General features: G+C 36.3%; 1 protein-coding gene across 2 annotated transcripts in view; it reads left to right on the forward strand.

Annotated features, from left to right (window-relative positions):
• The window catches only part of LOC139150366 (estrogen receptor-like), a 37,013-nt gene that overhangs the window by 10,175 nt on the left and 11,147 nt on the right, over window positions 1-15,691 (forward strand). Inside the window, exons 1-2 of one of the 2 annotated variants that reach the window (XM_070722678.1) lie at window positions 3,608-3,721; window positions 15,201-15,535. In XM_070722678.1, coding sequence (XP_070578779.1) covers window positions 3,672-3,721; window positions 15,201-15,535 — 385 coding nt within the window. In that variant the 5' untranslated portion in view covers window positions 3,608-3,671. Of the gene's footprint in view, window positions 1-3,607; window positions 3,722-15,200; window positions 15,536-15,691 lie in introns of those variants that run through there. The other variant, XM_070722677.1, reaches the window with a different exon arrangement.

The following is a 15,691-nucleotide window of genomic DNA, read 5'->3' on the forward strand; positions in this document are numbered from 1 at the left end:
GGGATAAGGATCACGAAAACACACACCGGTTTCAGGATATGATAATTTCTGTCTTCGTGTCGTAGATAGACGCAGAGAACACTTAATAGAGCCAAAAACAGCGAAAATTCGAGAAAAGCGTACACACAATCGGGGACTGTGGCATGCAGGACAAACCCAAGCTACGCATTATCACGTGACTGGCCCTCGTATCGCGGTTCGGCTGTGCGGTCTAGGTGATTGACACCTTTTACAATAGGCGTTTCCAGACCGGTGGATAGAGGGACTGTGACGTAAGGCATGGGGTGCAGTGCACTTTACTATTGTATCAGAGAAATACAGCCATATCCCTTTATCCATAGAAAAGTCCAATGTTAAATCTATGTGTTATGGGGAATCTATTGGAACTGCACTCAATAGTGAATACCGTACTGTTCATGAGATAGTAGGCCTACATGCCGCTGGCATTTATACAGGAACTACTTTCAGCAAAGGTCAAAGGATAAGGTAAATGAGCTGATCACCCTCTCTGTGACACATCGGGTCACATGATGCCAAATTAACATAATATATGCAGAATGCAAACTGAGTAGCAGTTGTCGGGCTGTAGAAGGTGACCTTGGAAGTACTACTCACAGCCCAGAGACGGAGGACAGAATTATCGTACTGGGGAAGGAGCAACTATCAGAAGAGGTATTTTTTCAGTCACCTTGTGATCATAACGTTATCTAATATTTTCTTTGGCCATTTGTCCCTAAAAAGTGAAATCTCCCAACCTACTAGCTGTAAAATTGTACTTGTATTCTGAGCAGAACTTGCGTTGCAGCCGTTGTCCAGGATAGAGGAATTGAGCAAATTCATGTGGTTGTAATTTCAGGGCATGGTTTCATGGAACAATATTATAACCTTCAAGCCTGTAAACATTACATGCTTTAGAAGGCAATGTATTTTTGATGAAGCTTTTTTTTTTTCACTGGCGAGCATGTACCAGACAATAGGCCTTTCACCCGAATATAATGTAATGAATCCATGTCAAGTTGACCTTGATAATATGCTGTTACAATTCTCGTCCTTTCCATCCATAAGTATGTGTTTTTCAACATTACACTGACTTTCCTGTGACAAGCAACCTTAGAATAAGGCTATCAGGCGCACACATACTGATATCATTGTTTTTTCTATGGCAAAGTTTGTTAGTCAAAGTGGCAGGTTAGAGTGCCCTGACCTTGTTAGATTCCTCGTAGCTTTAACACAATCAGACAGTGTGTTCACATGATATGGCCATTCATTAAAACCAGGGAAGGATGACGTGGTATTTGTATGATAGCAGCCCTCTCCTGAGATGCTTGTTTGCCCACCAGAGCTAGATGAAAATGTCCAAGCGCTTTTTCGTAGATACATGTATAGTTATCAATTTTAGTATCAGATACCAAGATCTTGAGCAGTTCAAGGCATCGGGTACCTTGCACTGACATTGACATGTGAGGTTGCCACCCATTTGCAAAAACACAGTTCATGTTAATTTGAGTGCAGTAGTTCTGTACTGATAAAGTGTATCTGTTCTACTGTGGAAAATGCCTTTTACAGTTTTTGTATTCTTGTCTTGACTTGAGCTGATGTCTTTGTTAATAAAATTATTTCATAGATTTTAAGGATTTTTATTCCATTACAGCATCATATGTGCAGTTTCATCTGTAAGAAATCCATGTATTCATGAATGAATCACAGCAGTATCTGGTGACAATGTATTGTAGAGAAAGATTAATATAGCTTTAATAGATCAACTTATTTTTGCTATCATCGTTGTGTGCCCCCATTTTTGGTGACATGTTTACAGTCAGTTCAAGTACAGTGTTTCTCAAAAGAAAGGAAAAAAAAGATAAAAATATTTATTACTGGCCTATTTGTAACATTTGCCATTCAACCTTTTCACCAGCACTGTTTATCCCAGTTCTATTGCTTTCTGTATCAAAGTTAGACATCAACACAGGGAACTAGGGTGGTAGGGTTGAAGGATAGCAGGAGTGCAAAATTAGAATATTTGCTTGTTTGTCCTTCATTTGTACTGTACTTTTATCAATAAAAACAGCTTACCCTTGCCAATTACATGCTGTAATAACGTGATGACCATAGACCAGCTGCTTCAACATTTGCCGTTAGCTCTCATGAACATATCAGCTTCTCTTTAATAGGTCACAGGTCATCAAAATTTGGTGAGCTAAAGCTTGAGGTACGTAGCTTGATTTATACAAAGTCCCCATATGCAACAGCTTTGGCCTAGTTGAATTTCTTCCAAGACCTGAACCACCACGGTTCACCATGGGGAAAGCTACAGGATCTCATTTTGGCTGATACAACCTTGTTATAAGTTGACGTCTCATGTGTCCTGTCTGTCTACAGCATGCAGGCCCTATTATAATGATATTGTACATAAATTCCATACATGTTTTATGTATTAATGTGGGGGAAAGTATATATATATATATATATATATATATATATATATATATATATATATATATATATAATATATTATATATATATATATATATATATATATATATATATTTATGTATATTTATATATATTCTGTGTTGCAATGTATTGTACATGTAAATATAATTTATAGTTTGACAATTGTTCCCAAGTGTGGTCTTCTTAATATCTGTGCAGATAAAGACAACAAAACTACATTACCTCAATTAATTATGTATATTCTTGTAGAAGAGCTGGAGGGGGAGATTAAAATAAACTGTTATAGGACTGGGTGACTTTGATGTAAATAATATAAATTTGACATGAATGCATTTTTCTGATCAAACCCAACTGTGTGATCAATGCAGTTTTATTGAAATGACCAAATAGTACCTGGTTACTGTATGATGTTGGGATCAGTCACAGAATATGGCTAAAAATACATGTTATTCAGTGGTGTAGTGGGAAAAGAGCATTATGGACCCAGCTGCTAAGCTCTCTCTCTCTGTCTCTCACATTGGTATATGCATATTCCATGTATCAGTTCTATGGTGTATTTGGTGACAAATTTCAAAAAAAACAAATGCATAATGCATGTCATTTTCCAAATCATAGAAATTGTATTTTGAAGTTGTTGTAGCGAGCCTTATTTGGATAATATATGCAGCAATAAAAATTTGCAAGAATGGTCTGCATATATCATCTGCATGTAGATTGGTATGCTCTAAGGATATATCAATTTCAGAGACAATGCAATGAGTTGTGTGTATGTTTATACTGTAAGAGTAAAATCTTTTGACAGAGCAGTACATGTATTTTTGTTGCACTTTTTTCTTTTGTCATCCGTTTTCTTTTTTTCATCTCTGCAAAAAAGAAAGGAGAAAGATTGCCATGATATTTATCATTATGTCAGGGCTGTTTACATGCACTACAGACAGATTGGTTACAGGTTAGTTACTTTGGTCAAAACTATTCTTTGCTTAGTCAAGAGAGTGTAACATCATGACAAAACTTACAGAAATGAATACAATTTGCAATTATTCAGAATATTTCTGTTAACCAACAGACTTTTTACACTGCACAGAATATCAAGGCTGTGATCATTTTATCGGATACATTTTAGAATACCGCGTGTTGCCACAAAATCCTTTGGTGAATGGTCTTTTTCCCACTCAAGACTGAAAACTTGGAACAGTCTGCCTGTCAACCTACGCCATATGGATTCACGTATTTCATTCCACCATGCCCACAAGACACATTTTTTTAGGTAATAGTGTATTTTGTCCTGCGCCTAGAGCTCCATTTTGAGATTAGGCCCATTATAAATATTCTTTCTTATTATTATTATTATTATTATTATTATTATTGTTAAACAGTCCAAATAATGGTTTGTTTGAAGTACATGTGTATTTTTACAAGAACTGCTGTTTGCAGGGGCCTTAAATTATGTATTGGCTCGGAAATTTTCACCGACCTGGTTTCGCACTGTGGAAGGTGAAAAAGTAAATCAGGGTTATTAATATCCCAAACTGTTTTTTTATAAACTGTGTGCTATCGACGCATGTCTGGAATCCACTCTGAGCAACTTCGTCAACCTCCGTGGATTTGAAAGAGTTATTACTATGGCAACCAGTGTTCCATTTCAGTTGATGCATAGAAGACATTCTTTGCCTGAAAGACATACTTTTATAAAAATATCCTCAATGAACTATGGCCCATATAAGTCTTTTCAGCAGAATGAAGATCCATCGCTGTTTATGATCAGTAAGTTACGAGGAGTGTAGATCATTGCCTTTTCAAAAGTGAGTGTGTTAAGCATCCCTGAATAACAATGGAAATAGAGAATGGGGATGAATAAATTTCATATTTGAGAACTATCACTTTCCGTATAGGATTAAGCAAAGAATGATGAATTCCCAAATGTTTATACAAAATTTTCCAAGACATGACTTATTTGATAGCTTCCTAATTGAAGTTCTTGTATCTTGTACCGACAATTACATATGCTGAGCAATTTTTAATAACAAGTGGCATCCTCAATTTGCTTGAAACTCTATCAATACACATGTTTACACAGTATCAATACCAATATCATATGTACTTCTTACTGTGCAATATTTTACCCTTGTATGCTACAGTTTTCCATCAGTGTGTTTGTGCATTCTGTTTGAGTTAACCAGAGTTGTCTCATGTGTGTTTTGTCTTAACACATAATTAATACCTTTAATTAGTACCAAGTAATGTGTATTAACCCTTTGAGCGCCGAAGTCAATTTTTGTCACCTTTAGAAAATATACTCCAGTCTATTTTTAGTCCCCACGGACACCGTCCGGGGGGACTTATAGGTTTGGTCATGTCCGTACATGCGTGCATCGGTGCGTGCGTGCGTGCGTCCGTTCATGCAGATATCTCTGAGATGCCTGGAGCGATTTCATTCAAACTTGGTACAAGGATTACTTCATATGTCATACAGATGCACGTGAATTTGTTTTGCGGTACGATCCAATATGGCCGCCAGGCGGCCATTTTATTACGATTTTTTTCATGTACAGAGCCATAACTCAGGCATGTTCCAACCGATTTTATTCAAACTTAGTACAAGGATTACTTCATATGTCATACAGATGCACGTGAATTTGTTTTGTGATACGATCCAATATGGCCGCCAGGCGGCCATTTTATTACGATTTTTTCATGTACAGAGCCATTACTCAGGCATATCTCAACCGATTTTATTCAAAGTTGGTACAAGGACATTGACCTATGTCATACATATGCACGTCAATCTGTTTTGTGATACGATCCAATATGGCCGCCAGGCGGCCATATTATTACGATTTTTTCATGTACAGAGCCATTACTCAGGCACGTTTCAACCGATTTTATTCAAAGTTGGTACAAGCTTATTGACAAATGTCATAGCTGTGCACAGCAATTTGTTTTGTGATACGATCCAAAATGGCCGCTGTGCGGCCGTTTTGTGCGGCCATTTTATTACGATTTTTTCATGTACAGAGCCATAACTCAGGCATATCTCAACCGATTTTATTCAAAGTTAGTACAAGGACATTGACCTATGTCATACATATGCACGTCAATCTGTTTTGTGATACGATCCAATATGGCCGCCAGGCGGCCATTTTATTACGATTTTTTCATGTACAGAGCCATTTCTCAGGCATATCCGCATGTTTCGACCAATTTTATTCAAAGTTGGTACAAGGACATCCACCAATGTCATAGCTATGGACATCAATTTGTTTTGTGATGTGATCCAATATGGCCACTGTGCGACCATTTTATTACGATTTTTTCATGTCCTGAACCATAACTCAGACATGTATCAAGCCAATTCATTCAAAAGTATTTTTATCACAGACCTACCGGTAGTGAAGAGGAGTATATCCTCTCTTAGGACCTGTAATCAAAATACCATTAACAAGTGGGGACTGTGTCATCAACGATGACTTGTTTTTCAGATTTTTGTCAAAATTTTGATAATGAACAGTAGCCAATGGCATGTGATGTCAATTTGGTCAAAAATTATAAAAAAATAACAGAAAAATTCATAAAAATTGGTAAAAATGTTGCACTAAAATTTTGGTTGGAACAATTACAGCACTCAAAGGGTTAATGTGAGCACATTTATTGATATATATGTGTAGATGTGTGCATGTTTATGTGTTTCTCCATGAGCTTAGTTTATAGGTTCATAACTAGTAGATGGACTTGTTCCACTTTGTTTGCTTTTTTCTGTACAGTAATTATTGTCAACACCATTATCAAACTTGACATTTTGGTCAGATATTGAAGTCATTAGTTTTGAGTTATTATCCATGCTCTTTGAAGTCATCTTGCTTTTCCCTTTGTAACCTTGACCTTATGGTAAGGTCACTGTTTCCCACTGAAATACAGTCCTATGTTCTAATTTCTTTCTGAGTGTGCAATATACATACATGTAGGTACAGTGAAATCTAAACACCGATACTCACTTGCACATCGATGCTAATTCATACATACTCTGTTTGAACTTCTTAGCAATGGTGTTCAAGCTTGTTCAATGACCTTAAGGCTTCACTAATGTAAAAAACTAAACGATTTGGCGATAATTTTCAAAACTAGGAACAAGATTTTAATTAAAGCTGTTGTACACCACCATGGTTTGTCAATGGTGATTGTAAACCTGTTTACAGGAATTAAGGTGAATAGGTTAAAGTTGTTTGACCTACCATCAAATCATGTACCTTGGCCCAGCAGCTACACATGCCTGTGTGTTGTCACAACCTAGTACATACATCTACATCCATTGACTTCAATCTTTTGATATTGTGAAGTCTTGCTGATCTACTGTGTGTAGCCTTGACCTAGTCCATCAGTTCACCCTCACCCAGATATATGCTGTTTTACATTTTAGTGTTTTTCCCAACAACATACTATAATATCAAAATCTATTAAGTTTAATTGCCTCAGGGATTAGAATGTTAGTATGCCAAAACATATAGTTGCAATGTAATAATAGTGTATTAAATAGCATTGTCACATTTAAGAACAGTTGGTGACAACCTCATTGAGCATTATTCAAAAACTGAGAATTCCAAAACAGAAAGTATTCGTTTGTATCAACAATTGTACTGATCACAATTTCAGAATATTTTTTGTCATCTTATCAACTTCCCAGAATGAGGCCCATATTTAATTTTGAATGTGCAGAGTCAATGTGAAAATGCAGCGTTGGTATAATATGGTAGTCATTCAGCACATTTATGAGAGATATTTATTGAACAAACCTGCTTTGTTGTGAACGACCTGACTGAGGTTATAGAGTCACACATACTTGTTTATGGGACAGTCCACAATACTCAATGGAATAGGGGAGCTGCACTCAGAAATGATATGGCTCAGCTAAACTGTATACCCAGTGGATGTAAAAATCTATTATTAGATTTGAACTGATGCCAGTCAGATAGGCTTTGCAGTTTAATAGTTCCATTATTATTGCAATGTTCAGTATACCGTGATCATCTCTCTCCGGAAATATCATGCATATAAATGAAGTGTCTCGTCATTTCAGGTCACGTGAAGAGTTTGATATTATAGTATACTTTTGATATTCATGTAATGGTTTATTTTTATCAGTATTATAGGTAATTCATACAGTTAGGTTTTTAGTTGGTCACGAGATATGTGAGACTGTCTGTGGTTGGATATGAGTGGGTATATCACTGTTTGTTGTTTGTTAAAAGTCGTGTTCCCTTGATAGAAACAGTTGGATTATGAGAACATTCTCGATTGTGTATATATTTGTGTAAAAATGAAAAAATATCCCAATAAAACCAATGCTGGATGAGCATATCAAGAAGTCTCAATTCTTGGACTGCTAAATGTTTTGCCTGGACTCATGGATACAGTAGAACAGGCAAGTAAGGTCAACCCAGTGTGCAGACTTGTATGATGAATAATGTACACAGGCACTAGCAGACTAGACTGTAGGACTGTTGGACTTGCATTGATACAGATGTGGAGACTGAAGAGATGTGTTTACCCGTTAATCAGTTTACCCATGCATTAAATCAGTATAGCCCAGTGTAAGTGTACAAAAACTGTGGAAAGCAGGCTATTAAAAAATTGATGTACGTGTATACTCATGCAAAAGAGTTTACAGTCAGGTCAGTGAAAATAAGGCACGCAGTCCATGTAGCCGACAATGAGATGCAAATGATATGCGGTTAAGGTCTCCTCCACTAATTTTCAGCTGGTTACTCACTTTCTACTATTTTTATAGTATTTTATACAAAGGCACAGACTTATCCTACCTGCAACTTAAAACTGATAGTGATTTTTTAGCTCATTCTTTACTATTTTTCATAGTTTTCGGTAGCCGGTATTAGACACTTCGTGTCGGCTACATGGACGATCTGCGGAAAATAAAGATTGTAGTGGCAGTAGGTGTTTTCAGAGGTACGATATATGTGACCACAAATAGCTTTGTCTTGACTATAGTATGTTACTGTACATGATCTTACTTTTAGATTACATGTCACATCGATGCTGTGGTCAGTAGATTGTATCAAAAACCTTTTAAAATTGGTAAATTTGACCAATATGCATTCCCTGGCTTAAGCACGGGAACAAGACAATGGATGATGTTAGTGACTGAGCTTACCCTGTAACTGACAGTTGAAGACTAATCTTGGCATTTCTTCTTTTGGACAAAGTTTGTTATTTATGTCAGCCTGGTATGAATGTAATTTTATTTTCTGTACATGCATGTACTTCAGTTTCTTATTTATGTCAGCCTACCGTTGTATGAAAGTCTGGAAGTACTTTCATGTATATGTGGATATGTTAAGTTAGAGAATTGATATAAACTATCCAACATGTCTGGGGAATGGAAACACTCTCTCTGCAATGTCAAATTTACGAATCAATTGTCGAATGGGAGTGACACTTTTTTGTCTTGGTGATTGTAAAGTACAAACAAGCAGAGAAATTGAGAATTTAGTGAAAAGAAATATGTGTCTATTTTGCAAATAACTGGATTTAGGGATAACATTTGGTTTTAATATCGGGATTAAATCCTTCAACTGTGCTATCAAGTACTACCGTATTCATTGTTAGTGTTTGGTATCTGGGATATAGGATGATGTGTTGTACATACATGTAGCCTATCAGTATTCCTGGAAGGGTAGCAGATGTTTTACCTTTTTGCTAAAATGGACAAAAAGGGATAGACTACAGTAATCGGCTGGAATTATAAAAAAATATGCATTATCAAGAAATGATACTGGGTGTTGTGCTGTTGTAGAAATCCTGTTAAGCCTTATATGTCAGAAGTTTATTGAAAGGGCATGATGTCATTTTGAAACTATCGTATCAATCATATTGTATTGAGGTTCTGTAGAAGGTGCTGTGAAAGCCACCCCTGAAAGGTTAGATATTCATTACTCCACTCAATTCCCTTCTAGCATTGTCTGACATATTCACGATAGCTACGCTCTTAACATCTCAATTTAATATGGTGACAGCCTATGTGGTTTTTATAAGTTGCCCCGTGCACGTACTGTACTAGTCCTGTGCACCAGTGAATTTAACCTTGGTTCAGGTTATTGGCACAGTGACAGTTGGTCATTGACTCATTCTGAGCGTGACCTCAGCTTAACTTTACTACATATGTGTTTAGCATATGATGGCCTTGGCAACGGTGAATGTCAGCATTCACTCAGGGCATGCGTACTCTTGGCATGCCCAAGTGCACGGTGGCCTTCTGTGTGTTGACCTACGCCAGCCTTTCTTTACACAGGAGATATGCACAACTGAACATATCTGTATCCTTGACATAGTGATTGTTTGATTGAGTTGTCACAAGGTGACCTTTGAAGTTTCGAGATTTTCCCGCAAATCTCGGCTGAAGGTTTTTTGTGCAGACGGTTAATTTTTCACAATGATCAATGGCAGTATTAGCCTTGACAAGACTCTCAGCATCTTTACACGGAGTCATTGAACTGAACCTGAACTGAGTCAGTAATTTATCATGTAAAGCAAATTAAACATCTCAGCCATGTTATTTTACATGATATTTTCTGATTGAATGCATAAGACATATTTCAAAAAAAGAGATATTTCCAAATGCCAATTACACACCTTAAGATCAAAATAATATTTTCTTTTTTTAAAAAAACTTGAAATTGAATGCAAATTTTCAAAACATTTAAATCACTTCACTGTGAATCAGCCAGGGAGGGTCTGTACAATGTTTGGTTTAAGGTCAAATTACAACTGGCAAGAAAATGAATGTTGAACATATGGTAGAGGCATTTGAAAGAAAAGAGACTGAATAGTAGATTTTCCATCATAATATGTGATTGCTATGTCAAATGTCTTCCAGGAATTTCATTTAAGTGATAATCTGTTCAGCTATTGATGCTCAACTGTAAATCAATAAGCCTTGACTGCATGCATATAGTTTCACCAAAGTGTGTGTTATACATGTAGATTTATCTGGAATCAACTCTACAGTACACCATGGATATGTCTCATTGCAAGTAAGGTTATGACTGATAATGTCAATTTAACAGCCGCTTATGATAAAGGAAGCTGCTAATCAAGTGAAATGAGTAAATAGTCTGGACATGTTTTTCTGTAGCGTCTCAAGGCTGCTGAACTCACATTGACCCTTTAAATCAATGTAATAAATGACGGCATATTTGTTCAAAAAGTGCTGTTTGTTCAGTTCAGTATGGCATAGCCAATTGCAGTGAGTAAGTTTGTCATGTGACACGATGCCTTGCTAATTTTAGAACACAAGATAGAAAGGCAGTTTGACCTATCCCTGTTCACGTCGCATGCGTTCACGTCATCCAATACCCGTCCCTTTCATGGTGTTGCGGCTTTTGTATGCATCGAGTCCGGGGAGCCATATTAGGACTGTTTGGCCTTTGTGTACACAACAGAAAACACAAGTTGATCTCCAAAGTCATACTTCATCTATGAAGAATGTACCAGTAAATAATGTCACAAGGTCAATATCACATGAAACTAAGATACGATGGCCACTTTGTTAAAGAAAATTAATAATGAATTTTATGTATTAATCAACATCAAATTCTTATCATCATTTTTCAACAAGCATATATTTTTTCTTTTTCTTTTATATATCGATGTACATTTTCTGTATGTCGGTAAAATGGGAAAAGTTCATGGTCATGTGGGTGTCTGTTGATTTACTGACATAGCAAGGCTGGGTCAACCAAAGTTCAACACACTATTGATAAATGGCCAACATTGTGGATGTCATATTGAGGTTACTGGGGCCTTGGCTGGGTCACTCAGTAATTTGAAACTCCCTCCACCATATTGACACAAGACTGCAGGACAACAGCGAGAACTACAAGCCTCAAGTAGCCAATTTATTTCACGATGTGATCAATATACTCAAATTTGGGCTAACTTTCAGGATGTGATGGGTATACCCTCAACTTTGGATTTCCTGTATGTGATCAGTGCACTCAAATTTGGGTTTCGTGATGTGATCTGTATACATGACGTGGTTTTTATACCCAAATTTGGATTTCATGGAGATACTGTGATCTGTATACCCATATTTGGATTTTATGATGGGATCTATGCACCCAAATTTTGGTTTCATGAAGTGATCTGTATACCCAATGGCCAAATTCAGATTTTATGCTGTGATTTAATGTACACCCAAATTTTTGATTTCATAATATGATTTATGCACCCAGATTTGGGTTTCATGATATGATCAAACACATATAATGACAGTAACAAAACTATATCTAGAATGGGAGTATTCATAAGTATACACAAACTAATTTTGTTTGAGTAATAAGCAGGTTTCATGATGTGATCTGTATACCCAAATTCAGATTTTAAGTTTTGATTTGTGCACTGAAATTTTTGATTTCTGTGCATCCAAATTTATGTTTCATGATATGATCAAAACACATATAACGGTAGTGATAAAACTGTAGCAAGTATTAGAGTATTCATGAGTATACACAAACTAATTTTGTTTGAGTAATAAGTAGGTCCCTAGGGATGATGTACATCAGTTTTGTACAAATCGTGACAAAATCTGCAATACTGTATTTTGGGGGTGATTTTTTAGCTCATATTTGGTTTTATATATAAATACCAAAAAGAGCTTATATGATGAGTCTAAGTGTCTGTATATTTGTTGGTATGTGCGGATGTATGTCCTTCACACACAAAGGCTCCCATACCGCCAAAGCTACTGTCTTAGTATTTGGTGTACAGGTAGATGTAGGGGTTGAGATGTGAATTTGTTCAAATGAACACATCAGTGTCAAAAATGTGCAAATGAGATAAGAAAAAGGGAAATTCTGAAACAGGCTTGAAACAATCTTACTCCACTGACTTGAGTCATTTCCTGTCATTGTTTATGAACTGTTACATATTAACAGACCTGCTCAAACCATAGACAGTAGAGGGGAGGAAGACCGTCAGTAGAGGGGAGGAAGACCGTCTATGGTCAAACTAAGGGGGGCTAGCTGCCTTTCTGCTATGCATATCATGTTGCTAAAGTTGACCTTCAGTACCTAAAGTTTCAGACCTTAATTATTTTTTTCATTCTTGTTTTTCTGGTTTAAATATTTCTTGTTGTTTTTCTGGTTGTACTGTGCAGAAATCATTGTCATAACATCAACGTAGAATTTTCCTGCACTGAACAGATAAACAACATTTATTGTTGATCTTTGGTACCCATACTGGTATGTACCAATTCTGATCAAATTTGAGCGACACCGTATAATTGCGGTATTTTTATATTTTTGGTAAAAAATTCTAAAACTGTTAGAATCCTCTTGTCAGATTGCTTTTGTATGCATGTTACCAGGGGTGCCGTTACTTAGATTTGTTGAAATTATGATAAAATTTGCATACTTGTAATTTTGGGGCAATTTTCGCTGATTTTGGTCAAGCAAAACATTTGTCTCAGTGGACAGTTTAGCTATGGTTAAATGTTGGTACCCACAAAGTTTGACATCAATGATGTACACCCCCAGCAATCGCATCCGGCTCTGGCTGGAATTTTTCCCATCAAAAAAATAATCTACAGCATATTCAGAATTTGCTGCTGATATTCCAATACCTCCCATGTTCATTAGTATTTCCTTAACTGGCAAATCGGCCTATACCTATGATCTAAATTGTTTTAAATATCAGAGGGAGTGTTATCAGCCTCTAGGTTGCTTGTTTTGGCTAGTGATGAAGTAACAGATAGGATATGTTTGACCAATGTGTCATGTCTTTATCTATTTGATGTTGTTGTGTAAATGAGCAAAAATAACAAAATAAAATATAGAAATTCCAAACTGCCGATGTACAATAGGGTTTCTATGTGTGTAGGTGATAAAAGGCGTAGGCAACTATTATGTGTTTTATTCATGCGGGAAGCAGATTTCTGCATCTCTGTATCAATCTTCAGTTCTCTGTATGTTGTGTACTTTTACTGAGGGTCACATGGAGGTCAAGACTGCAAAAGATATTTGCATGTTAAGATCAGTAGCAGGTTGTAATTTTCAAAGACTGTCAATAGCAATTCAACAATGTGACCTTTCTTGCATGTGGAGATCACTACAAAGTGATTTGTGTACTTTCCTTTGATTGAAGAAAGTTCAGCTGAGTTCTTAGAACTATAGCAACTAGTATGAACCAAAAAAATGCTGACTTATTTCAAACATTGCATATGGTAATTTTGGGTTTCCTGCAATTCGTAGTGCCTTGAATATGATAATTTCAAATCAAGCAAAATACATCGTTCGTCACCAAATATACCAAAATCTTTGAAATTATATGATTTGGTTGTGTCAAGCTGTTGGATTTTTACATCATGATATGTACAGGGTAAATTCTGAAACAGAAATTTACTGTCATCCCCTATGTATAGCAATATGATATCTGTCGGCAGTGATATTTTAGAAAATATATTAATTTTGTTTTGAGTTTTGTGTTTCATTTATGATACTTGTTTAATATGTTTGAATTTATGCAATATGTTCAAAATCAGGCAGCAACAAGTTGAATAAGTGGGAGAAAAAATTCATATGGAAAGCTTGATGTGAAATCCCTAATTAAAATCCCTGATTTCTCAATAGCAGCATCTACTATATGTAGTTTCAGACTTGTCCCTAGCAGGGTGAGGTGTCAAAATAGCGCTGATTGCAATTTCAGGTTTTGTTACTAAATATAGCTACACGAGCGCGACTTCAGACACTATCACTTGAAATTCAGACAAATTTTATTGTTGCATGTGTGGCTGTTGCTGCAGCTTGTAGTCTGAGCCATGAATTAGTGTGACCTGTAGTATCCTTTGTAACACTAGCAGGTTTTATCGTCGTCATTCTTGTGGGAAATGCAGACAAATCATTTTTAGCTCATATTTGGTTTTATATATAAATACCAAAAAGAGCTTATATGATGAGTCTAAGTGGCGTCTGTATGTCTGTATATTTGTGGGTGTGTGCGGATGTATGTCCATCACACACAAAGGCTCCCATAGCGCCAAAGCTACCGTCTCAGTATTTGGTGTACAGGTAGATGTAGGGGTTGAGATGTGAATTTGTTCAAATGAACACATCAGTGTCAAAAATGTGCAAATTAGGTAAGAAAAAGGGAAATTCTGAAACAGGCTTGAAACAATCTTACTCCACTGACTTGAGTCATTTCCTGTCATTGTTTATGAACTGTTACATATTAACAGACCTGCTCAAACCATAGACAGTAGAGGGGAGGAAGACCGTCAGTAGAGGGGAGGAAGACCGTCTATGCCAGGTGCCTTTCTGCTATGCATGTTGCTAAAGTTGACCTCCAGTACCTACAGTTTCAGACCTTAATTACTTTTGTCATTCTTGTTTTTCTGGTTTAAATATTTCTTGTTGTTTTTCTGGTTGTACTGTGCAGAAATCATTGTCATAACATCAACGTAGAATTTTCCTGCACTGAACAGATAAACAACATTTATTGTTGATCTTTGGTACCCATACTGGTATGTACCAATTCTGATCAAATTTTAGCGACACCGTATAATTGCGGTATTTTTGCATATTAATGCAAGAAAAATGACGTCATTTGTGATCAGTGCTATGATTTCCTGATTAATATAAGCTATGGCTTCACTTAGTAATTTTAAGGTGGGTAATTGTTTAAAGAAACACAAAAAAAAATGAATGAAATTAATCTTAGTTGTTTGTGTTTCCATCTTTCAGTTACCAACTCTGTGGAATGAGCAAAACTTCAGAAGCTCAGCTGTCATCAGAAACCATGCCAGTCAGCGATTCAACTGAAGTTAAAAACTCTAGTATTGTCATAAAGACTGAATCAGGATGCGTTCCTGCTGGTGATGAGGCAGTAGCTGCTAGTAGTAGCAGCAGCAGTAGTGTTAGTAATAATACTAGCAGTAGTAGTAGTAGTGGTAGGGGAAATAAAACCAAAGAAGTGCCAGGACGTAATTGTGCGGTGTGTGATGATGTTGCATCGGGATATCACTATGGAGTATGGTCATGTGAGGGATGCAAAGCCTTTTTCAAGAGGAGTATACAAGGTATGATACACTTTTCAAATTGAGGTCAGCGATACATTTTTCATGTTCTAAGGTCAATGATACCTTTTTGTTGTGAATTCTGCAATTTTTTCACACAGTAAAATTACCAACGAAATTATTTTTATCAAATTTATTTGTGTAGCTAATCAAATCATA

This window comes from Ptychodera flava, chromosome 14 (assembly GCF_041260155.1).
Source record: "Ptychodera flava strain L36383 chromosome 14, AS_Pfla_20210202, whole genome shotgun sequence".
Lineage (NCBI taxonomy): Eukaryota > Metazoa > Hemichordata > Enteropneusta > Ptychoderidae > Ptychodera > Ptychodera flava.